Source organism: Syngnathus acus, chromosome 6 (genome assembly GCF_901709675.1).
Source record: "Syngnathus acus chromosome 6, fSynAcu1.2, whole genome shotgun sequence".
NCBI classification, from domain to species: Eukaryota; Metazoa; Chordata; class Actinopteri; order Syngnathiformes; family Syngnathidae; genus Syngnathus; species Syngnathus acus.
Genome location: NC_051092.1, coordinates 6,374,943 through 6,400,507, shown reverse-complemented (window position 1 = coordinate 6,400,507; position 25,565 = coordinate 6,374,943). Strand labels below are relative to the sequence as shown.

The window sequence follows — 25,565 nt, the reverse complement described above, 5'->3', positions numbered from 1 at the left end:
GGTGAGGGAAGAGAAGAGGTGCTGTGATGAGACAGTACAAAACAGATCCGGAGAATCTTAAGGCGTGAAGATACTCTTGCACCACCTGCTGGTGTGATGACACGATGATCTTTAGCTGTCACAGCATAGAAAGGAAATTGGAAGCTTCGTTTTTCTTTTTTCTTTTTTAATCAAAAGAGCTTAACATTCGACTTTTGTTGATTTTTTACTTAGAATAAAAAATATATTGTGCGCTCTTTGAACAGTTGGACATTTTTCTCATGATGTTTTGATGAAAGTGCGCTTAATTTTATTATTCGAATATGTGACGGGGCGGGCCCAAAAAAATAACATTGAGAGGACTATCGGGAAGGATTTTGGATACAAGAGTCCTCAGAGTTCATAAGAACAGCTGCAATAGCATCGCGTGTGTGAGTGCGTTTTTGTGCGTGCGTGTTGGAAGGGAGGGAGGAGACTCAGCCCCTAAGGAGAAAGCATTGTGCGCTCGCTCCCTTATTGTCAGTTTTTGCCCCCCCCCTCCCTCTTCCTTCCTTCCAGACACCTTTCCCGATCCGGGATTAGCAGAGCTCTTTTTATCGCTCTCCTCGCCGAAGCGCTCCCACATGGAGACATCCCCTTTTTGTCACCTTCACTGCTACTGACAAACCGCTGAGGTGCTGCGTGAAAGTTTCTGCAGAAAAAGGAGCTTTACGACTTTTTCTTTGACTTGATTAAAAAAAAAAAAAAAAAAAAAAAAAAAAAACAACGACCACTGTGTAGTCCTCAGCGGACTCCAGGCATCGACATGGCAATGTTGCTGTTGCTTTTGCAGTATTATTTGCTGTCGAGTTTTGTGTGCAACGCGATCGCTTTCGTGGAGGAACCCGCTGGAGGGAGAGCGGACGGGTACTGCGGGCGGATCTTACGGGCACAGACCCAGGGGACCCGGCGTGATGGGCACCATGAGTTCCGTCTCAGAATGGAAGGGGATCCAGAAGCCTACCAGCCTGGCACCACTTACAGAGGTAAAAGGTGTAGACGCACTTTCAAAGAGGTGGAAGGAACTGTTCTGATTTTTTTTTTTTTTTTTGTAACTATAGACAACATAACAATGCAAGCGCTTTTACAACTTAATGTATGGTGATGTTGATTTTTTTAAATATAAATTTAAAAATATAAATTATTTTTCATCTTTATAAACAGATGCTCAATTTCATTATGGCTAGCCATTTTTTTCCAACATATTAAGACAATATGTACTAGCCTACTGTCCATCAACATCGATTTGAGTCAAGTCAAGTTTATTTCTACAGCCCTAAATCACAGACAAGTCTCAAAGGGCTTCACATTTGCAAAATTGACAATTATTCTCAACATCCCCTGATCTTAACTCCCATAAGGGCAAGGAAAAACTCAAAAAGCCCTACTGGGGAAAAATGAGAAACCTTGAGAAGAGACCACAGATGGGAGGATGCCCCTTCCAGGATGACCAGGCTGCAATGGATGCAGAGAGGGCACATAGAACACAATCCAAGAAAAAGTAGATGTCCATATTCAAATTGAAAAGCTGCAGGAAGGTGCCCTCAACTGTCATGGCAGTGTCTGCCTCAGATCCCTCATCCCGATTGGTCGACAAGAAATCCAGACAGCCATTTTCAGTTTGGGTGTCACCTAAGGGGGGGGCAGAGAACCCAAACTCCAGCTGAATCGGCCAACATAGGTTAATTAAAGGCCATAGCATAAAAATGTGTCTTTAATCGTGTCTTAAATGTTTCTATAAGTTCTGAGGTTCTGTTTATAAGTGGCTTGTGTCATATAGGTAGAAAAGTGTCAAACACGGCTGTCTCAGGGTGAAGGTTTTGGGTTAGGCATCCCTGTGTTAAGTTTGCATGTTCTCTTCATGCTTGCTTGAGTTTTATTCTGGTATTCCGACTTCTTCTCACGTTCCAAAATTGTCAATTGAAGACTCCAATTTTCCCATAGGTGTGAATATGTGGACTGGTGATTTGTCTACATGTGCTTTCTGATTGGCTGTTGGCCAGTCTTGGGTGTACCCCTCCCCTTGCCCAGAGTCAGCTGGGATACACACAGCATCTCATCCGTGACCCTAATGTGAACAAGCCTAAAGAGTATGAATAAAATCCATCAGTGAACATTTGTACCTTATATTTTATGCACTGACTCCACAGTCATTCTGTTTATTTGATCTTTTCCTTGTATTTTAACGTCAAGATACAAGCGGTCGAACTAAGTTTCCTCCTCAGGGTGTCCAGGTTTTCTCTTAGAGATAGGGTGAGAAACTCAGTCATCCGCGAGAGACTCATGTTCTCTTTCGTGTTGAGAGGAGCCATATAAGGTGGTTTAAGCATCACCGGCAGGAAACTCCGAGGCTGACCCAGGACACACTGAAGAGACTATGTCTTCTGGCTGGCCTAGGAATGCCTTTGGATCCCATGGAAAAAGCTGGAAAAAATAGCCAGGGCGAGGGAAAACCGGGTCTTCCTTGCAAAAGCTGTCGCTCACGCGACCCAGCCTCGGATAAGTGCATAAAACAAATAAAAGATGTTAAGTGTCCCTCTGATGCACGATGCAGTGTAAGGATGAGATCCAAAGTGCATCAACGAACCAACGTGCTGCTGATTCACTTACTTAACCTGCTTTGGATAGAGTCCTATATTTCACAAGAATGCACACGTGCTCCATATCTGTACTCTTTCTTTGAGGAAAGTGTGGAAATCTTCTTAAAGACCAACTCACTAGTTGTGTGTGCTTCTAATGGCAGTCAAGCTGTTCTGCTCGGAAGCATTTGCAAGCTAAAAAATAAGAGACATGACATCATGTTTGACGGGTACATTTTTAATACCTGATGTCATACCCATTTTGATTTTTTCAGCAATAACCTAATCCTTAATGGCCACTTTTACAGTTTCAGAGCCGTGCATGTCCTCACCAATGTGGTATAGCTCCGGTTATAAGATACAATCCAACTCTGCACTTTTTCCACTCTCCTGAGATTCCGCTGGTTGGGTTGGGGTGTTTCTCGTTTTCGGTTGACAGCAAGTAGCAAAACTGCCGCCCCCTGAGATGGATAAAAACAGGTGGATTTTGCTGCTTAACTCATATTCCACAAACGCAATAATAGTCAGAATGCCGTGTTTAGACTAGTAGGGGAACATACAACATATATTGTAAGCAACATTTTTGGGTTGACGTCTCCTTTGAATGTGTTGGACTTATTTTAAAAGTGTGTTTAGATTAAATTTAAAAGTGCCATAATTGCTATAAAAACAATTATGGGGTGTATTTAAATTGGGTTTTTCTCTATTACGGATTTCACTTATGGCGGTGGTGGTCAGGGATAACTGTATACAGTGTTATACTGTAATTGGTGTCAAATTCTCCCAAGTAACTCATTAAAATCCGTCAGGCTCCAGCGGGGAGAGTTGTCTACTTAGTGTTCCAAATGTTGACCTATATTAGCTTCCTCACCTCTTCCTGCCAGCAAGTGGATGGACACATGCAGGCGCACACACAACAGGAGATCAGTCAAATATCTGGTTCCAATTATTCAGCCTCAATGGATTCAACCTTCAAAACATCCTGCTCCAAGATGTCTTCAAAATTTAGCCCTTAGCAAAGAGGGCTAAAGGTTTTTTTCCCCCTCCTGGGGCTAAATAGGGCCTGAGAAAATGAGTTTGCAATATTTTAAAACAAAATGCTGGAAGGCTTAGCTGCATGGTGCGACAGATCTTCACCCCAGTGTAGTGGCAGTTAGAAAAAAAATGACCTAAACAGCTTGTTTCTCAAGCTTCAAATTATTAGTTGAGCATGAAGTGAGGGAACTGCAGTGTCTCATATCTCCATCAATGGATCATTTTTGCGGTCTCAAACTACAAACGAGAAATAAATATAAAATCTGCCTCTGCAGCTTTTGCAGCTTTTACATATAATATAGTAAAAAAAAAACGTTGCAGTTTTTCCTTAAAATAGTGCTCAGACTAAACAAACACACTCACATTGTGATATAACTGCATTCTCATCTGCCGTTCGGTGTCCTTACTTCCATAGTGGGATGCTAAGTCCCTATTTACAGTGCTCACTCTTCCACATCATGCTGATGCTGACAGGAATGCTGCTTTGCTGCCAGCATCATTCAGGGTGATCCTCAAAGTGTCAATGTAGTAAAGCCTCTACTGCTCAGTGTGTCCAAGGTGTTAATACACACTCTCCCTCCTCCCAACAGTGATCCTCTTGGCAACCAGCCCTGCATATTTCAGAGGTTTTACCCTCATTGCACTGAAGGAGGGCCGGGAGGGTACCACAGATGACGACTACACCGGCCAGTTCCAGGTGAGAGATAGGAAGAGAATCTCTGCAATTTGAATTGGAACTTTCGATTGGATGAACTTGTTGTTGAGCATTTAGTGCAGCGCCACTCTGTGAGGCGTTCTTCTGGATGAATAACAGATATTAGTTCGTGTGGAAGACTGAAGCGAAGGAGTGGGGGAAGTTGATAGAGAGGAGGTTATGTTGAACAAAAAGATAAATAAAGGGAGATTCAGTGGGCAGAGGCGAGAGATGTGAGATATTTTCCCAAGTAGCAACACAGCTCCCGCTGAAAGGTTGAGAGCCGCTGAGCAGAAAGGCAGACTTCTTCAATTACCTCCCTTGTAGTGTAAACAGGAACACACATCTGTGGTTGTGTTTCTGCATGCTGGCCATAACAACACTCCAAACAAACTGGGCAAAGGGCTTCTTTTTTGGTGCCAGCAACTTGGAAACCAAAGCCTCCCTTCCCGGTTGTGCCTTCTGTCTTGTTTTGCACACTGTATGGCTCAAGTTGAATATGAAGTGACTTTTGTTAATGCCTTCTATTTCTTCATTAAATTAAGAACCATCTACCAGACTTGATATTTGCAGACCAGTGCAAGTTTTGAGTCAATGGAGAATTACTTGATGATTCTTTATTGACATTTGCGATGGGAGGAACCTTTAAATCTTGTCAATAGTTTTTAATTCATTGTCATAAGAAAATTACAGATTTACAGAAGATGGATGAGATCACTGCTAAAGGGTAAACATATTGGATAATTTGTTCTTGACTGTTTTATTCACTTCCTCTGTTTGTGATTAAATGTATTATACTTTATCACTAACATTTCTCTGATTTGAAATGACTTTATGAAGAATATTTTTTTCCTAATCAATGCAGTTGTGGGCACTGCTGTCCTTAACAAGAAGGTACTGCAGTTTCAGTCACATAAGATGAAATCAAACTGCTTTCTTTTTTTTTATTATTTGCATTTTAGGATCACCAAGTAGTCAGCCGAGCTGGATTCTAACTCCAAGTAGACTAAAATGATCCGTTTTATTTAAGAGAAACAGATCATTGTTAGAAAACAAAATGGTGTTCAGAAAATTAACAGTTAGGGTATAAGTTAATGTAAGTTATTATTATTCATAGCCGTCTATCCTCAAATCTTAATACACTTATGCTGAAACTCTGCAAGGACGATGTGATGACAAACTCGTATATGATCAGAGGTGTTAGCATATTTAGAAGCCGTCTGAGAGATTGTCGATGTTTTTGAACGTGGAAATGTACCAAAAGCAAGTACAGGTACAGGAACCCTGGCTAAACCATGTCGTGGATCACGGGCTAATCTGACCCGGAACTACGTATAAGGCAGCAGAACTAAACCACTCTGTCACTCTACTGCCCACGCTCCAGTCCTTTTGAAACATTTCTAAACGCAAATATGTCAGGCCTTTTGTCTCCTTCTTACCACTGTCTGCGTGGATGTGCATAGCAAACACCTCAGTCTCGGGGGAGAACGAGAATAGATGAACCGTGGGATGAGCTTGAGCAAAATTAAAGTTGACATACTGGCTTTGTAATGTGTTGAATACATATTGGCGAGCCCATCAGGCATGTTCTATTGTGCAATTATAGTTTTGTCTGCATTTGAAACTGATTAAATATTTCCAGAAATAAGTGGTAGCCGCATTGTTGTGCAATGTTTAAAGTAGAAGTCGCCGACCGGTGTCCCCCGGGGCACCAGGTAGCCACCAAGTATCACATATTTTTTCTCGGGACAACAACATGTTATAGCTTAGGCAGACAAATGCCGCACGTTTGGATTTGGGAAGACCTGATGTATTATCAAGCACAAATCATCAAGGCTCCTTGTTTAGCGGGGGATAAACAAATGTAATCATTATAAAGGTTTCAGATCAAGGCAATCACGTAAGCTAAATGAAACTTTGAGGTCTTTGAGGACTAGGCTGTGTTGGCTGTGTGCAGGCTTGGAAAGATGTTGAGCTGATAAGAAAGATAATCACGCCCAAATGTGATCTGAAAGTAATTATTTTCTCACTAAGTACCCAAACAACAAGCACACAATAATGTTTCTAATTCTCAGTCATGCACCTCTCTTTTTTTTTATATTGTCAAGATGGAGGATGGGGTAATGCTTATTCATTACCTTCTAGTGAACAACCCTGTTGTTTTCACTGTACTGAATTTAACATGCATGGGTCAGATGCTTAGGGTTTACATAAATATTATCCTGCTCTGCAGCGATCTGAGTATTAAATATTTATTAGAGGACGATTGGTGTGAGGCTCATTTTTTCCATATTTGTTGGCCTGTTATCGTAGCATCAAGTTTACAGTACACAGTGAATATAAAATTTACTCACCCCTGTTCAAATGCCAGGTTTTTGCAATATTAAAAATGAAACTAAGATAAAGCATTTCAATACATTTTGATGACCTACAGTCTGCATAATTTAAAAAGTAAAGTTTTTGGCTTAAACAACCGAGCTAATGAGGTGTTCTTCAGCTGAAACGGGCCTTAGTGAAAGCGGAGAGCATTCTGAATCTGAGCAACTCTCACTACAGAGTGAACACAAAACCTCCAGGCTTCTGCTATGAAAATATGTCCGGAAAAGCCTTGAAGAACATCTGAACTTTACTTGGGGTTAATCAGAGGCATTTTAAATGGTGGCAGGTGTGTGCTGCTGACTCACACTAAACAAAATGAACATAAAGATGCGAAGGAGGGGAGGGCTCCACAGAACAGTCTGTAAGGAGAGGAGGAGTTGGAGGACACAGGTTTAAGTCCCACTATGGACAAAACAATGTAAAAATGGCAAGTAGTTGTTGGAGAGATGCTGGTCTGCTTTTGGGCAACTGTTATAGTACCTCTGAGCAAGGCACCATCCCCACTACCCCGGCTCAAGTGGTGCAGTACTCTTTGTACGCCTCTTTCACACGCTTCGCATGCCTGCATGTGGGCGCCCTAACTGTTCCCCATGCAAGAGGAACTGGAAACCGCTGAGTATGTGTTAACATAAACTGAAGAAAACTTATAATAGATGAAATAAACTAAATGCTTAACTATCAGGAAATGGCGTGGGACACAAAAAAAAAAACCATGGGTTATTATGACGTAGTTTTGCAGCAGTTAAAGGAGCTCATTGTCTAGACCCCAAATATAAGACGACCCCCACTTTTTCAGTCTTATTTCAATGCAAAAAACACCGTCTTATATTCGGACCAATACGATACGTTCTATAACATATTTTACCAAACGTGTTACAAGTACACACACATCCATGAAGTAGCATCCCGTTTTTCGAAGTAGGTTTTCCAAGTTGTTACAGCGTTGCCTTGGTTGAGGGAAGCACAACATTGATTACTTCACTGGTTCTTTTATATCAAACAAATTATTTTAGGTGCATTACCTGACATGTTTCGGCGAAGAACCCGCCGAAACATGTCAGGTAATGCACCTAAAATAATTTGTTTGATATAAAAGAACCAGTGAAGTAATTAAAAAGGAAAAACAAGATGAACTTAGTACAACCACAACATTTATTGTGGTGCCACCATGCAATACTGGTGAAGCCCGGATTTCCTCATGGAATTTTGCACTAAACGCAGAGCTTTGATTGATGGAAAGCTCAAGGCAAAATGCCAGTGCCCCGAGGTCTTCATCGAGACTTTGTTAGTTTTAAAAGTCAGCTCATCCTTAAGTGTGTCAGCGTGACATTTCAATCTGTACACATCTCTTCCTGTGCTCTTACTTTGGAAAGTTAACAATTCAATAATTGATTCGTTTTTTCCATGCATTCCATTTCAACCCTACATCACTGCTTTTCATTTGATTGTGAAGATGCATTGTGCTCACATCTATAGTAACCACACAAGAACACCCCTTGTGCACCCTATCATTCTCATCTGTTTTCTCCTGATATCTTGGGTGTGTGTTGGAATCTTGTTTTGCCTCCAGCTTTGCTTCTTTGTGTGTGTGTGCACGCGCATGTGTGTGTTTGTTTGCGCTTGTGTTTGAACAAGGTCTGAGTTTGCTTGTGCAGGCACTCTGAAGCCTCTGTGTTTACCGTCTCAACAGAGAGCGAGAGACTGAGAGAGATTGAGATAGACAAACCGTGGACACACACAGACATGCCAGGCTCTGCAGTGAAAACAAACGCTTCTTTGCCAGTCTCCCACACCTCCCCCATTTCTTTTTCGATCTGCATCTCCTTTTCTGTCTGAGCTTCAGTCTGTCACACTTATGTATCTGTCTGATGATGTGGAACACTTTGCCCAGCTTTATGCCCAACTTATTTACAAGTTGATTGCGTATTCAAATTGAATTTCTTGTTAGTTTTGACAAAAGTTCTGACAACTCCCTTGTAAGCTTTTGCAATATGCTTACTCAATATATTTTCCATATACCGTATTTTCTGCCCCATAGGGCATACTTTCACTCTACCATCATATAATAATGATTTAGGGGCAATACAATGGGGCACTCGAGGCTTGGGGGTCGACTGGAATCAGCAGCTTCGCGGCAGAACACTCTCCACGGCGCGCTGGGGTGCAGATGGGCAGAAGTCGATCTGGTAGAGAGAGCAGCAAAGCAAGCGCGTAGCAGGGTGTGGCGCTTGCGGTGATCGTGGTTAAGGACAAGCGGAGAGTCAGGACAGGCGGCGATCAGAACGTGGTCATAAACGGGCAGGTGGTCAGGACAGGCGGCGAGCAAGGCGAGACGGGTCAGTGAACGGACAAGGTCGGCAACGGAAGTCAGAAGGACAGTGCACAGTGAGCTAGCGAGTGGCATCACGGGACACACCGACAGGGAAGTGACGGGATCGCGGGGTTTAAGTGTTGTGATTGAGTTGATTGGTGGGCCGTGGCTGTGAGTGCGTGACTGATGGAAGGCTATCGTTTGATTGACAGATGGCCAGGCGTGTGACAATCCGACATATGTAATTCAGAGGTCAGGGTTCGATTCTGGCTCCGGCCTTCTTGTGTGGAGTTTGCATGTTCTCCCCGTGCCTGCGTGGGTTTTCTCTAGGTACTCCGGTTTCCCCCTACATTCCAAAGAACTGCATGGTGGCCCATAGAACACTAAATTGTCCGTAAATGTGAGTGTGAATGGCTGTTTGTCTCTGTGTGCCCTGCGATTGGCTAGTGACCAGTCCAGGGTGTCCCTTGTCTACCATCCAAATACTGCTGAGATAGGCTCTAGCGCACCTGTGACCCTCAAGAGGATAAAGCGTTTCAGAAAATGGAAGGATCAGATCATTCAACTGAAATGCTCAGATATCCTCCTTGATATTAATTTTTTGACTGCCACAACAAAATATGTTCATGACTGTGGGGGTCCACTTTTAACTTGACATTTTAATTTGTTTTTCATTCATGTTTTAAGGTATTTTTTTTTTCAGAAGCCTATTTCTGTAGGGACCTTGGCTACATGCATCGAGCATATATTTTTGTTATGCTGCTTTTCGTGCTGGGTGTTACAGAGGAAGATGGAGTTTGTCCCAGCAGAGGTAGAATAGAAGTGGATTACACCCAAGATTGAATGCTTGTCAATCACAACACAATTGTGGATTGACTGGGAATTGAACCCACGCTAAGTATAGCAACCATCCTACTACCCACTGCATGGATTCAAATCTTCAATTCCTGGCTTGCGATTCGCTGAGTACTCATTTCAGAAGAGGTAAGTAAGCTGGGACACCCAAGGCTTAAATGAAGCAGCAATGCCACAATCTCTGAGAGCAATATCATGTCATGCCTTTGGCTCTCTGGTGGTCCATATTGTATGAGTACTTCAATTGTTCGCTTTGACTTTTATGTGGTAGGCAATTGCCTCATACAGTGAGTAGAAGTGTGAAAACACCACTTTCAGTGTCTGCCCTGCATTATCGTGTTTTCAGACAACGCAGAACAGGTGTATCTTGAAAATGGCTAATCGTCACATAGAAAGAGGCAAACCTAGTACGATTACATCAACAAAAAAAGTTGTGCTTTCTTGCTTAGCCCTCCATGAAGTCCTGTAGAAATACTGTAAAACAAGGAGTTAAGGTTATCGAGTTACACGGTTATAGAGTCATATTTAGCTCTGTCAGCTTTTCCATTAGGTCTGCTAATGCTGTGGAATTTGGGTTAGGGTTAGGGTTAGGGTTATATAAAATTATATTTTTCCTCTGTCTGCCCTCGATGCTTATTAGATCTTCTGAAAGTAAGTAGTCTGCATGTGACAAAGTCACACAGCTTTGCCACAAGAGTACACTTCAGAATTAAATTCCCTATGAACAACACAACACCAAATCATTGTGTATCTTTATTGTCTTTCATTTCACTTTTTGTCAGAACGCTTGCTTTTGGTTTTCTTTATTTCCAGTTTTTTGTCTCCTCTTGTGCTTTTCTCACTCCGATGCTGCCTGCAACTCTTCCTTGTCCGTCTTCACGCTTCTCAGCTTGCTTTGTCTCTCTCTTCGAATGCCTTTTAGCCCCTTGTTTGTGCCTGCTTTTGACTGACACAGCTTCAGGCTTAGTGACACAAAGTAAAGCAAAGCACTGAATAGAGAGGCAGAGGGAGGTCAATACTGAAATCCAGGACCATGTTATATTTGCCTGAATGTGGGTTTTCAGACTGCACATTGTGAATTTGTATGTGCATGTCTATTTGTGTGATACAGAGGAGGGCTGTTAGTTTTGGGTTGTGTTTGCATGGAAAACGAAAGAAGAAGAGAAAGCTTACAGTGACATAATACTTTTGGTATCCTTTGTGGGTATTTGGATGATGTGAGCAAATGGAGAATTGTGGCAACAAGGTCAGAGGGTAAATGCTTGTGTCAGTCTGTGTGTGTGCTTTGCTTCTTTGTGTGTGACGCTGTGTGTGTGTGTGTTGGACTTGGAAACAAATCTCTTGAATACACAAGACCTCACATAGCAACTTAAAAATCTATACATGAATTTACTGTCACATTCCCTATTCAAGTGCCAGCTTCTCTCTGCCCTTACTGAATAGAAAAACAGCCAGCATACTTTAACGATCAAGATAATCCGTAATAACGGATAAACGATCTCACACTCCATCCCGCCGTGAACAAGACCCCAAGATACTTAAACTCTTCCATTTGTGGCAGGATCTCATCCACCCTTTTCCGACTGAGGACCACGGTCTCAGATTTGGAGGTGCTGACTTTCATCTCGATCGATTCACACTCGGCTGCGAACCGCTCCAGTGAGAGCTGGAGATCACGGCTTCAAGAAGCCAACAGCACCACGTCGTCTGCAAAAACCAGAGATGCAATGCTGAGGTCACCAAACCGGACACCTTCAACGCCTCGGCTGCGCCTAGAAATTCTGTCCGTAAAAGTTATGAACAGAATTGGTGACAAAGGGCAGCCTTGGCAGTGTCCAACCCTCACTGGGAACGAATCCGACTTACTGCCGGAAATGCGGTCCAAAACATTTATATTCATCATCATAAGGGGTATGTGCCTCAACTTCTGTCGGAAAAACAGACAGGCGACCAAATGCGACACACTGTTTATTCGAGGAATGAGGGGATCGGGCATGGAGCTCAATGGGCAAGACGGACTCGTGGTCAATGATTGGTCTTTCTGTCAGGGCTGGGAGCGTTCGGGCTTGATCGTTGGATGGGCCCTTGGTCAGGGTGGGCGGCGTTCGGGCTTGGTAGGTCAGATCACGGAAACAAGTCAGCAACTGGGAGGCAATAAGAACAACAAGGCACAAAGGAAGAGCACGGAGGGGTAGCAAACTGGGACTAACTGACAGGGAAGTGATGGGTGTGTGGCTGATGAGCAGAGGCAGATGCAGGTGATTGATGTGATCAATGGGTGTGGTTGCGACTGACAGTGTGGTGGGAGGAAACCGGCAGATTGACAGATGGCAAGGCGAGTAACAACTTCTAAACAATCAGATCACATAAAAATACTTTCGGGTGCATAGACAAAAACTCATTTGTGTTTTTCTTGTGTGTGTTTTTTTTAGATCATTGATGAAGAGGACACACAATTCATGACCAACTGTCCCCCTGCAGTGACGGAGAGCACACCTCGCAGACGCACCAGGATACAAGTTTTTTGGACGGCGCCACCTACCGGAACTGGTTGTGTCATACTCAAGTAGGTGTTTTCTTTTTTTTATTTATTCTCTTTGCGCTGAAACACTATCACAAACACCGGCAAGATGACATTTTCAATTTCACATTTTCATCATGGTTTTTCCATATTCCTGATACACTTTTATGCTTTCATCACCTTATGTATAAAGATTTTTTCAAATCCAAAATATGTATGGCTTTGAGAAGGCGTCGTCACTGATGGACCAAGTTGACTTTGCCATCTCAGAGTCTGGCATTGCTCATTAATAAGAAGGGGAATTCAATTTTGAATTAATTAATGATGGATACTTTCATTACTCACTTGTGCTGCCATCCCACTAACTCATTCTAATATACAGAGGCAGTAATTGAATCTGAAATTGGAATCATTTCAACGAAATTACGTCTTGTCATTGCACTTGATTACAGCATATTTTCCAGGGTATCCGCAGGGTTCTAAAAGGTATTAAAAGGTAGTAAATGAAATTAGCAAAAAATAAGGCCATTAAAAAGTAGCAAATGCCATCTGACAAGGTATTAAATTTTCTAACTGCTATCCACCTGTAAGACTTCTTCCCATTTGTATGAAGTGCAGGCCTATTCCCTGAAAATCACGTAATTACATTCATCATATAAATTATATGTGCGAGTAGCACCTCTGTCCCACAGTATATTGTAGTGTGCAGCGTTAATGTGGATGCCAACAACCGTTAAAAAAAACAGGTCCGTGACGTCTATCAGTGTACGTTCGTGGTAAAAACGTCAACAAAATAATTTGCGCATACGTAATATTCCCTGGTAATGGAGGCAAAACAAAGTCATGGGGAAATGTTTTTTGCTATCTGGTTGGAGGACACTATATTCAAAGATTCACAATGACCAAACACCACTCATACACCTCCAAATGGGGAGATAGGAGAGTGCTTCCACAATATGTTTAATGACTCCGAAATAGCAAAAAAGCTTTGTGTGCGGCAAGGACAAGACCAGCTACGCAATCAAGTTCGGTTTAGCGCCATACTTCAAGAAGAAGCAAGTTACGAGTGACAGCAAAGCCGGATCGTTTGCCCTCGTGTTCAATGAAAGTCTCAATACGCGTTCACAGAAAATAAAACAGATGTACATACATGTTTGTTTTTTAGAGATTGACTGTGTGACTTCAAGATATTTTGGTGCCAAATTCCTGGGACATGTGAACCTATAATTAATAATAAATATCATAGAATACAATACATGGTAAAATCATGAATTTTTTCTAACTTATGTATCTCACTGCCCTATGTTGTACCTAAGGAAAATTAAATACCATATTTGTGGCCAAGGTTGTTCGTGCTTGTGTGTGTGTTAGAGAGAGTGAGTACTGTCCGTAAATAAATATTTTCATGGATTGTTGATTATTTTAACGATTTAGCTTACTGTTGATTATCTGTAATAGTAGCTATAATATTGGCAAATTTATTTAATTAAAAAACATCTGATGTTGTAGTATATAATGTAATGCCACAATTGTAGGCGAAGGTTGAATCCACAATAAGAATGATTGTGTAAGCGAGTGTAGCGCTGCAAAAGTGGTGTGTGCTCTTTCTACACATAACAATGAAAAAACATTTTGTCCTCTGTGTGCAATTACCCACTCAGAAGGTCATGTGAGAAAACGAATATAATATGGAACTTTATTAGTAACCCCTAACATTGAAGTTTGAAATGTTGTCATAGTTGCAGCTCAAAGTCGTGTTGGTATTAAAAATATTGTGATGGTTTTAAAAAGGTATTGGAAAGTAATAAATTCCATCCATCCATCCATCCATCCATCCATCCATCCATCCATCCATCCATCCATCCATCCATCCATCCATCCATCCATCCATCCATCCATCCATCCATCCATCCATCCATCCATCCATCCATCCATCCATCCATCCAATCTTATCAGACCAGAGAATATTCTTTTTTGTCATCCGAGTCTTTCCTCTCCTCTTGGCCAACCTCAGAAGGGCTGTCATGTGTCATTTACTCAGGAGTGGCATCCATCTGGCCACTCTGCCATAAAGGCCTGATTGATGGCATGCTTCAGAGATGGTTGCCCTTCCTGAAGGTTCTAGTCCAACCACACACAGAGGACCACTGGAACTCTGACAGAGTGACCATCAGGTTTTTGGTCACCTCCCCCGAATTTTGAACTTAGTGGCATCCTTCAACCACTTTTTTTCACTTGATTTCTTTTTTTTTTTTTTATTCTAAATAAACAAAAGAATGTCAAAATACATAAATTAATAAATAAATAAATAACATTGTCATTATGGGTATTGGGTGTCAAATATTGTAGAAGAAAAAGTGAATTGATTCCATTTTGTAATGAGGCTTTAAAATCACAAAAGATGGCAAAAGTGAAGCTCTGTGAATTGTTTCCCGATGCACTGTTCAAAAATAGCTGACGTCACGTGACCATCCGTGGTGGAACCACACAAAAGTAAAAGAAAAAGCAAAACATATTTTGAGTGATTAAATTAATAATTTACCGTTCATGCTTATTCAGCTAAAGCCTCAGGAGAGAGTAGAATGATTTATGATGATTTGAACTCTTTTTTTCTGTTCCACTTTGGACTTTGTTAACCACTGACCACAGTATTTTGATTTTCATTCTACGTCACAGAGTTTCATTTACTATATCACTTTTAACATAAAGACCATTGAGGTTTTTGCCGCTTAAGAACTGAATTTGCAGACGCCGAAAAACATCAGCATTATTTCAATACATACAATGGGAGAGGAAATACAGTTCTGTTTATGGATAAACATTTATGACTAAAATTGTGGGCACACAAATATCCATTCTGAACTTAAATATGTTAAACTGCTCGACCACAACCTGTTGAAAGCTGCCTTTTCCTTTGCCTGGCTCTGTCTTCATTCACAACCCTACCTTTTTTGTCATCTGTGTGGTTTTCATCTCCTCACCTAAACTCCCCAGGGAAATACTTTCCATGACGCTCCCACAGCTGAGTGAGATGCACCAACATGCCTTTACCTTCCTTGTACCTTCCCAAATGTTAATTTTATCTGCTGCTTTCTCTTTGACAGATGGCATACATCCATCTCAGTGTTTGTTGGCCAATAAATTGTGTTCTACAAAAGGCACATCTGCAATGCAAATTCCCCTCCAATTACTGTCATTGCCCCCCATCAACAGGAAGATAAAGATTCGGCATAACACCATCCAACAAGTTCTGTTGGAGCCAATTTAGTTTCCTTAGCTTAAATTCTTATTTTTGTTTAAAATTCGCTGGCCTTGGGCCATGGACTTTTATTTGACAAAGCCTTTGGTCACCTGATCAGTCACCTGATCAGGGAAATAAATAGGCTGCTCCCACTCGGTAGTCAGTCTCAGTTAGACAAGGAAGGAAGATAGTAGTGACATAGTTTTTTACCGCTAAAAAGCCCGCTTCAAGCTACTTCAAGTCTGCTCCAAGCTTGTAATTTTTGGAACTTGAAACTTGGAATTTAGAAAACAAACTTTAGTTTACTTCTTTGAACCCTTTATGTTGAAACCTTAGTTGAATTACAAACAATTTGGATTTGTACCTGTGTGCCACCTGTTTGCCTGCCTGCCATTCTCTCTCCCCCCTATCCTTGCTTGGCCTACCACCTTTGCCTGCCTGCCATTGCCTCTCTCCCTCGGCCTGCATGCCTGCCTGCCATTGCCTCTCTCCCTCGGCCTGCATGCCTGCTTGCCTCCATTTTGGACATTCTACCTCCACCTTCAAAAGGGTATGAGCAACAGCTGTACACAGTGTTTTAAGATAAGCGTGTGACAAGAACTATACAACATCTAACCTTTGAAATTTAAACTGAACTGAAACTGACACTCACAAGTTCTGTCCCACTTCCTCTGAACTAACTTTTCAACTTGCATATCACTTAAAGTTTTAAACATGATGGTATTTTTTCCCATGCTAAGGTCTTCCAAATCCCATTAGTTCTAAACAGGAAGTATACTTTTTGTAGCACATCTGCGCTTCCATTTGATATGTGGAGCATTTGGTGAAGAAACACCAACAAGACACATCTTTACGCTAAATTGCAGGAATAAAAAAAAAATTTAAAAAAATGAACTGCTCCCAGGGAACATTCATTTTACATGAATGCTTTGCTTTAACTTGTTTTGTGTGTTTCTCTCTGGACTGGTGAGACTGCGTGTCTCCAGTCCAAAAATTGTCTCAAATTATTTCCGGCAAATTTAAAAGCAAACTCTTCAATAATTTGAAGTAAAACATTCTCTCACAAGCTGTATGATTGGTGAAACGGACTGCTAGTATTGTACTTTTCAGGACGCCGCCAACTCAAACACCTACGTTTCAAAATCAATGCAATTAAGATTACATTATCCATTAAAATGCTGTGCTAAGTAAATACAATGTTCTGTACAGACCGTAAACTTCACATTTTGACCAGACAAGTCAAAAAAATAAATTGCCCAATGCCCGCACAGAAAAAAGAGGAATTATTGTATGTGTTTTCTGCAACATAAAGAAGTTTTGAAAAACTTGAACCCGTCTTTGCCTGGAAATGTAGCAGCACAGATTTTGAAACGTGATATTCATGACCTGCTATTGTTTAGGAAGCACATGGGACTGAGGTCATTATGATTTGTGGTTGAGCCACCCAAAACGAGATGTTAAAATAATAAAGCAGTGCATTTGGGCCTCAGAAAAACACCATAACGTCATGGAATCGGATGGAGCAGGGCGACCAAATGCAGCTTGGACCAGGGTTTATTCAGCAAAACAAACTAATAGATTCGGCAAGCTGCCATGACTTAACAAAACAACAAACCGACAGGGACGCGAAACAAAGGACGTGAAGACATTAAGACAACAGGAACCAAAAGACATCAAGACAACAACAACACACACAGTGAACCGACGGGGCGTGAGGGGCAGACAGGACTTATATACACGACAGGTAACAAGAGGAAGGTGAGAATAATCAAACTAATCTTGGGCACACAGGAGGGGAGGGGCGAGCACACAGACAGAAACCATGACAACAAACACATAGTGGAACGGCTGGGGACAAGACGTGACACATAATAGGTAGTTTTGGTTAAAAAAAAAAGATCAACAAAAAAAACCCACCATAATTGTTAGTTTTGATTAAAAGAAAATGGACAACGGAAAAAAAAAGTTATTATTGAACTGTAAAAATGCATTCTGTGTAGACGAGCTATTGCCTAATAATTTTGAGCACACTATAAAAACCAATTGGATAATGGTATACAATCCAGTCATCTAATTCCAGGATGATGCATGTTGTCTTAATAAAACGTAATATTCCTTAGACCAACTACATTTGCAAGTGTAGAAAGCTGACAAGAACCTTCAGTTGATATACAACATTGAATTTTACAAAAATAATGTGTAAACTTTTAAACATCCGTTGGTTCAATGTGATACTGCACTTCTCTTTGTAAAAGCCAATTCCCATTTGTTTAAAGTGTTGCAGTATACGCAGTAACAGTCACACTTGTAAACTGTCAAACAGTTGGATTATTACGTATATGAAAACAGATTTGTTCCTGCAGCCATCATTCACATGAATCTGGTGTGACAGTGGAACTATTTTCTCATATTTTCTGATTATCACAGCCCTGAGCACTGCAGGGGTAACTTGACATGCCAGATGGATTGCTGTACAAATCCATCTGGGAAGGAGAAAGTGTTTCAAGCAGGCAATGAAAAAGGTGAAATTCTGTTTTTCAAATCCATTACGGGTCAATTAGGTGTGCACTAACAATGGACAGTAATATCATAATTTATGTTCGTTCCACCAGGATGCAGAAGTTATTTTAGCAGCTATAATTTGTTGAGTCTCAAGAAGTCAGTGAACTCTTGCAGGCAATTGGCCGTGCAAGGTGACTCCTGCAGTATTTATTTATTTTTTTGTATTTCTTGAAGTAGGATTTAAAATGTGGCGATTCACTTCTTTTCTTTATTACAAACCACACTTACAGATTAACTTGGCCATGAACCTTTTGGATAAAATGGGGGGTGAAAATGTGTGGACTTCTACCAAAGTTGAAAGATGTATTACCTATTAAAATAATGTTTTTTTTCCCTGGATCAAAGAAACAACTACTTTTTTTTTAACTTCAGGAAGTCTGAAATATTTTTAAAAGATTATTTGTCTACATTGCTTCCATGCTTGTTAGGGCGGCAGGTGATCTACAGCAAATTCCGTCAGACTTGAAGCTATAATTGTCGTCAGCCAATCACCAGCCAATTGTCAAAAATAAGCCTACGATGATTAAAACATCTGGGCTGACGTTGCTAATCATACCAGCAGAATTGTATTTTGAGTCATTTTATTTGAATCAGGACGTTTTTGTGGAACCTTTTTGGAAAATGTCTGATTGAATGCTGTGCAAATGCTCGTCAACTGTGAATCATTCCCCTCAGTTTCTTGGCAATTAAAAGATGTCTGAACTTTTAAATAGTTCTAATTATTGCTAATATCTAATTGAATCTAGATCTGGTTATTGCTAATCATACCAGCAGGATTTCATTTTAAGTCATTTCAATTGAATCAGGACTTTTTTGTGGAACTTTTCGGGAAAATGTCTTGTAGGATACTTGCAATGCAAAAGCTGTACACTTGTAGTCAACTGTGAAACATTCCCCTCAGTTTCTTGGCAAGTAAAAGATGTCAGCAACTTTTAAATAGGTCCCTCTATCAATTGTTGTCTCTGCTCAGCTCAACTGCTGCCACTGGCACTGGAACTCACTGAGTGCTCCTCTTTTTTGCACCTTGAGGGAGGAAGTCAAGTGTCAGACCTTCCTCAGCTGGCTGTTGCCTCAACTCTTTTCACTCATTCTGCAGAACTGTCTACCTCGAAAGAAACAGCAAGTGCTGACTCCACCCAAGGGAATGATGAACTTGGTGCTTGGTTTCACCAATGTTGAAAACTTTCTTTACTACATTCTCAGTTTTTTGTCTTTGTTTCGTTCTTTCCTTCTTCAAACATAGTCACTACTAACTTTAAGATTAAAAAAACAACAACAACCAATCATTGCAAAATAAGAGTTGGCCGATCTATTATACCATAGTCTGTTTTCTTTCCCCATTATTGTCTCAGTTTTTCTGGCTTCTTCATGCAGTGTAAAGAATGTAAGGAGGGTCAATTGACTGCTCTCGACTGGTCTTAGGACAAACTACATGAAAGCCAGCTAAAATCCTCTTACAAAGCGATTTGCAGGTATCAGAGGTTATGGTTGGCCTTTTCAGTGTGCCCCACACGTTTGGGATCTTTAGGTCAAATGTGGTGTCCAAGTAATAAAAACAAGTTGCTGCTCTTATCACATGTTTTGGTCACGTAAAGAAACTTTGTTGTTGTTGAAAGCTACCATATAGCAGCAGAGGACCCAACTTCAGCAGAGCTCTGTCCTTGAGCAACAGCAACAAAAAAGCCTCCCATCCCTTTAAAATAAAAACAAAACTCCCCAAACCCTTCTTTCACAAATTCAAATAGCCTTAAGTGTAAAATAAGCCTAAAAAGCAAAAAGGGGGGTTCTTCGTCACACACTACTCTGCACTGAAAACGTTTGCCTTGAGGAGTGGGATTAACTTTAAAAACTTGTTCTGTTTTTCAAATGAGATAGCGGACCAAGAAAACTTTTCATGACAACACACTTGGTGAAATTATGAATTTGTGAATTACCATGCAAATAACAGAACATTTGAATTGCCCGCAAGCAGTATGCATGACACGCACGCATGCACACAGACAGAGGAAAGTCTTAAAAGAGAAGGTTTTGTTATTGGTAGACTGTGACAGCAAAAAGAAATGTGTGCAACAAGAAATCTAACAGGAATGTGGTGGAAATCCATTAAAAAGTAAATATTTGAAAACAAACTCCAGCTGTTTAATATTCCTTCACCTTCTGAGTTGACACATTGAATGCATGTTCAGTGTCTCTATTAACAGTTTCAACCCTGCTGTTTGGAAACCTCACAGGCACACGAGGTTATTAGCACAACCATTAAATGTACACAATTTAGAGTCTTTGAACATGCATGTATTTGAAGCAGATAAAATCCTTGCAAGCACCTCAAGGTCACTGTGCTGCCAGCCGGTTAACCATTCTTTTTCTTTTTTGCAAATGTGGCCAAGGTTGGTGTTGTTGTAACATAAAACAAAATAGTGACCTTTACACTTTAATCATGTACACAATCCGTTCTCCTCACTCCAGTCCACTGCTTGACCTCTTATTTACAGGCATGTGTTTTTGAAACCATTTTTCAAATAGTATCAGAGTAAAAAAAAAAAATCTTTTTAGTTTCAACTTTTTCCATAATGAAACATTGGAGGCATTTTGTAGTCAATCTTTAACAAGTATGAAAATAGGTTGACCATTATTAATGACAAATGCATCGATGGGGGAAGTTGCTAGTTACCTATATTTAAAGAATGAAAATGCCACAATGTTCATTGAAATGACTTGAAAATAAAATTATTGCGAAACATCTACTTATAATGTGTGCTGTGATGCGGCCTCTCAATCGGATTGTATTGGTGAAGAAGATTTCCTGGTCCATCTACATTCCTACCCTCATGAGCTGTGGTTCATACTCAAAAGAACGAGATCCCATATCCATCCGTCCATCCCTCCATCCATCCATCCATCCATCCATCCATCCATCCATCCATCCATCCATCCATCCATCCATCCATCCATCCATCCATCCATCCATCCATCCATCCATCCATCCATCCATCCATCCATCCATCCATCCATCCATCCATCCATCCATCCATCCATCCATCCATCCATCCATCCATCCATCCATCCATCCATCCAAAATTTTCCTTCGCAACTGCACCCATCTGTGAAGAAATCCAACGTAAGAAAACTCCACTTATGCGCAAAATGGGTTTCAAATTTCAAAATGAATAACAAAAGATGATTTCAGCTGCACAAGTCTCTTCCATATTTCATGTTTGTAGTATTATTTGACAGAAATATATATTAAAAAAATCACTATAGGTCATTGCAAATCATTCTGAAAGTATCTAGCCAATAGATAAATAATTCAGTTCGCAGGTGTTTTGAAACCACCAAGACTTCCAACTCTGTTTGTTCAACGATCAATACTGTATTTGGCTGCATTTAGACTGAAGAGTTTAGAGCATTTTGCCAAACAGCAGCTCACAGTGTGATGTGCTGCCACGGGGCAAGCTGAAGGTTTGTTGACCCTTCCTGTAGTTCTTGCAGCAGCAGCATGAGAATACTGATGGCGAGACTGAACTCAAGTTGACATGAGGCGAACACGTTGATGACAGAGTAGTGTAGTGAACTAGTTTGCAGTGCTAATGCAAACGTTAGGTTTTACTTGAAACTCCGATTGGAAAACTTGTTCTTTAAAGTTCTCTCAATGTCCTTTGGATCTTTTTGCCTACCTACCCAAGACTTTTCTTTAAGAGCGTATTTGGTTGAACTCAATCTCAACTACCAGAAGATCACTCTGACCTCACAAACACTTGTATGCACATACTCTAAGGACTGTGAGGAATTTGCTTTTGGAAGCACGAAGTACTGTACACACGTTTGAGGCCAAGGCACAACTATGAAAACTGTTTCAGTGCCAAATGTCAGTGGAAAAAAAAACTTCCTTTTCTTTCCTTCCGGCAACTTTAAGGCTCATTTTTATTCAGGGTGTCTGAGGACTTTTTACAGTTTTCCTCATGATGAGATTGCATAATTTAGTGGTCATTATTCTCTCGTATTGTGATGAAAAGACTTGATCATGAATTGATTATGCAAATATTTTTACATATACAGGATACCAAAAATTATACTAATGTAATGCAACATTGTTTTGAACTTAAATAATTTGTAATGTAATTATTTTGTCGATTCATCTAGACCACCTGTCTTAAATGAACTCTTCCGTTTCTTATAAGTCGTAGGCTCTTTTATCTCAGAATAAGACCGTCTCACCTTTCCAAGGAAGCTGTACGAAATGAAGCAGTAGAATGGCTGGGCAAAACAGCAAAATTAGAAGCAGCTCAAAATATCTTGGATCTATAAATATGGTCTGTTCAGATTCTATTGTTGTGTCATTGTTTTTGAAAGTCAGATGTCATTTTTTAAAACTTCACCACTGACTGGGCCGGCCTGAAATACTGACAGCAGTGGACTGATAATGAAAATATCACAGCATTATTTTCAACAACAGGAGCAATGGATTACTGTTTGAAAAGTGTACTCACTATTTTCCACGATAGTTTCCAATTTGCAAGATTTAATGTGCCAAAGGAATAAGCTCGAGCTCCTTCAGCCCCGATGAGATATTGACGGACAGCTGTCAAATGCAATATTTGCATGGTCAGTGATTCATCCTGCTCCTGAAGAGATGTGGTTATCATCTGCAATCTGCTGTCAGGAATTGTAAGGGAATGTCACTTTACTTATTTATTCAAGTAAAAAAGGAAACACACACATTGCATGTCACCCAAGCTGACACCATGCCCACCTCCATTTTTTAGGTTGCTTCATTAAATGATTAAATGACTTGATACACATAAATTGACCATTAGCAATACTGAATAATATGTTATGGAGTCATCAAGTGAAGCATGGTGATGCTCTGTATATTTCATTTTTTTCAATTTCATGCCTTAGCAGTCAACCCTATTGCACCATTTGCTCTGTTAGATTTATAGAAGCAATATAACTAATAACTTCAATATAATGTCTCCAGTACCTCCCTTGTGTCCAGTCAATGTGTTTTGGCTCACTTTAATAACACAATTTTATGTGGCTCTGCTTGATGAAGTACAGGCACCCAAGACCTTGTTGCCACCGTACAAACATAATGGATTTTTATGGCAAACATTTGAAGAACTCTATAAATGCAAACTAACGGTCCCGGCTTTTGTGTAGCACTTACGAAATTAACACTTTGTTAAAATATTCTGTTCTCTGTCCCAGTTTGATATCGAGCACAGTATATCTTGAGACAGGGCAGGTTGTAGTCATGACCAAAAGAAAAACTAGGAAGTATAATTCAAGACCAAAATTGAAGGAAAGCAATTCGAGAGCAACACTGAGGCAGGTTCAGATATTAAGAACAGGTGAAGGTGCGTATAATTGCGACAAAAAGGTTATGAGAACAATAAGTGGACATTTTCAAGAGCTGACAATCAACTGGCGGCCCGTGGCGAATACACTCTGAGTGACTCCTTGATTAAGTTTATCAAAAAAATAAAAAGGGAGCAAAATGAAATCTTAAATTCAATTACATGTTTCCTCTACCATAGTAGACTACCACAGTTATTCAGCAGCTGTGAATTCACTTATTCACAGATTTTTCGTTCAATATTTCTTTGTATTAGTTTTAGTTATTTGGTGGGGGCGAAGGGTGGCAACCACCCGTCTTCCCTGGTAAACAAATACTTGTATATTGGAGGTTTACATTTAGGTAGACATGACATAGTTGCACTAGCACCATGTCGTAAACTCCACTGTATACTTCAAGATGAGTCGGCTTAATATTTTTTTGTGGATTTGTAATGACCTGCTGCGATCGGCTGGCGACCGGTTCACGGTGTACCCCATCTGCCGCCCTAAGACAGCTGGGATAGGCTCCAGCATGCTCACGACCATCGAGAGGATAAGTGGTTCAGTAAATGGATGGAAGGAATGGCATGCAGACATAGTATCTCAATAACATTAACATTTCCTGTGATTTGATATTCGTGAAAAAGGTCTTGTACCTTATGTTGGGTTGCTGTTCGGCAATTTATGCCATCCTGGAATGGTTACTATGCAAGCGAGACCTTTGCACTGAAAAAAATCACAGTACGTGGTTATTTTGTTTAATATTTCCACTGTCATTTTTGTTCTGCATCTGGTTAGAAAATGCGGCCGCCCGGTGGCATTAAGATATTCTGTGGTTCATGTATTGCTTTTAAACGTTAACAGTTAAATAATATAAAATATGTTCACAGTAATTGTAGCAAATTAAATAATTGCTCACAACCTGAGACAGATGATCTGAAGAACTCACATGATTTCAAATATTATATAAGTGGTCTTGCAGACATTCTATGGTTCATGTATTGCTTTAAAACTTTAACAGTTTAATAATATAAAATATGTTCACAGTAATTGTAGCAATTAAATAAATGCTCATAACTTGAGACAGATAATCTGTAGAACTCACATGATTTCAAATATTTTTTCAAATATTATAGGCTACCCATTTTACCCTTCAAAACAATTCTTGTGTCTCAGAAGCAGCAGCATTTCAAAGCTCTTATCAGACATCCTGTTTCTCTTTGGCGTAAGCACTAGTTTCCTCAGGCTAAACAGTCCCTCAACGGATGTCAACAAAGTCTTTGGTCGGGGGCACAATGTACATTTCACATGGATGTTGTTGATTTGACCTCAATGAATTTGAAATAGTGCTGAATTCATGATCTTTTGTCTTTTTAAGGAGCTCTACCCAACAAGCAGCCTATTTGTGGTGCCAGAATGTATTTGGATTATGCAGTAGTCATAAAATGATCAATTATAATCGTACCACCACATTTAATATACAATAATAACAGCGTTTCAACTTTGGTAAAATTAGATTACCCCCTTAATGAAAAGCAAGAAATCAGTTACCTATGGGTGTTATTACCATTACTTTTTACTGCGTCAATACTTGAATACTGTGATTTCTGGACTGTAAACCGAACCCGAATACAAGATGTGCCAGCTAAAATGAGTGGAAACCCTGTTTTGTTAATTTATAACACGCACTGGACTATAAGGTGCAGGTGTGTTAATTTCCATATATAAGAGAACATGCACAAATCAGTATAATATACTCAGAGTATCAACAAATAAAAATCCCAGCAAATCTAGACAAAAACAATGCAAGAAAAATATCAACTCAGAAAACTAGCAAAGGCGAATTAGTAATAAAAAAAAAAAACACCAACTCTTTGCCCTTAACTCTGACAAGGTCTGTCCCAGGATGTGGCAGGAAACAAGACGATTTGATAATAGACAGGGGTAGGCGCAGACTATTTATACACAGGTAATGGGCCACAGGTGGACAGAATCATTATACAGTCTAGAATAAGCGCTATACGAAAGGGGTC

General features: G+C 40.3%; 1 protein-coding gene across 1 annotated transcript in view; it reads left to right on the top strand.

Annotated features, from left to right (window-relative positions):
- Positions 1-396: 396 nt before the first annotated feature.
- The window catches only part of spon1b (spondin 1b), a 47,579-nt gene continuing 22,410 nt past the window's right edge, over positions 397-25,565 (top strand). Inside the window, exons 1-3 of the mRNA XM_037253963.1 lie at positions 397-1,004; positions 4,223-4,329; positions 12,304-12,437. Of these exons, the coding sequence (XP_037109858.1) occupies positions 785-1,004; positions 4,223-4,329; positions 12,304-12,437 (461 nt within the window). The 5' untranslated portion in view covers positions 397-784. The remainder of the gene's footprint in view (positions 1,005-4,222; positions 4,330-12,303; positions 12,438-25,565) is intronic.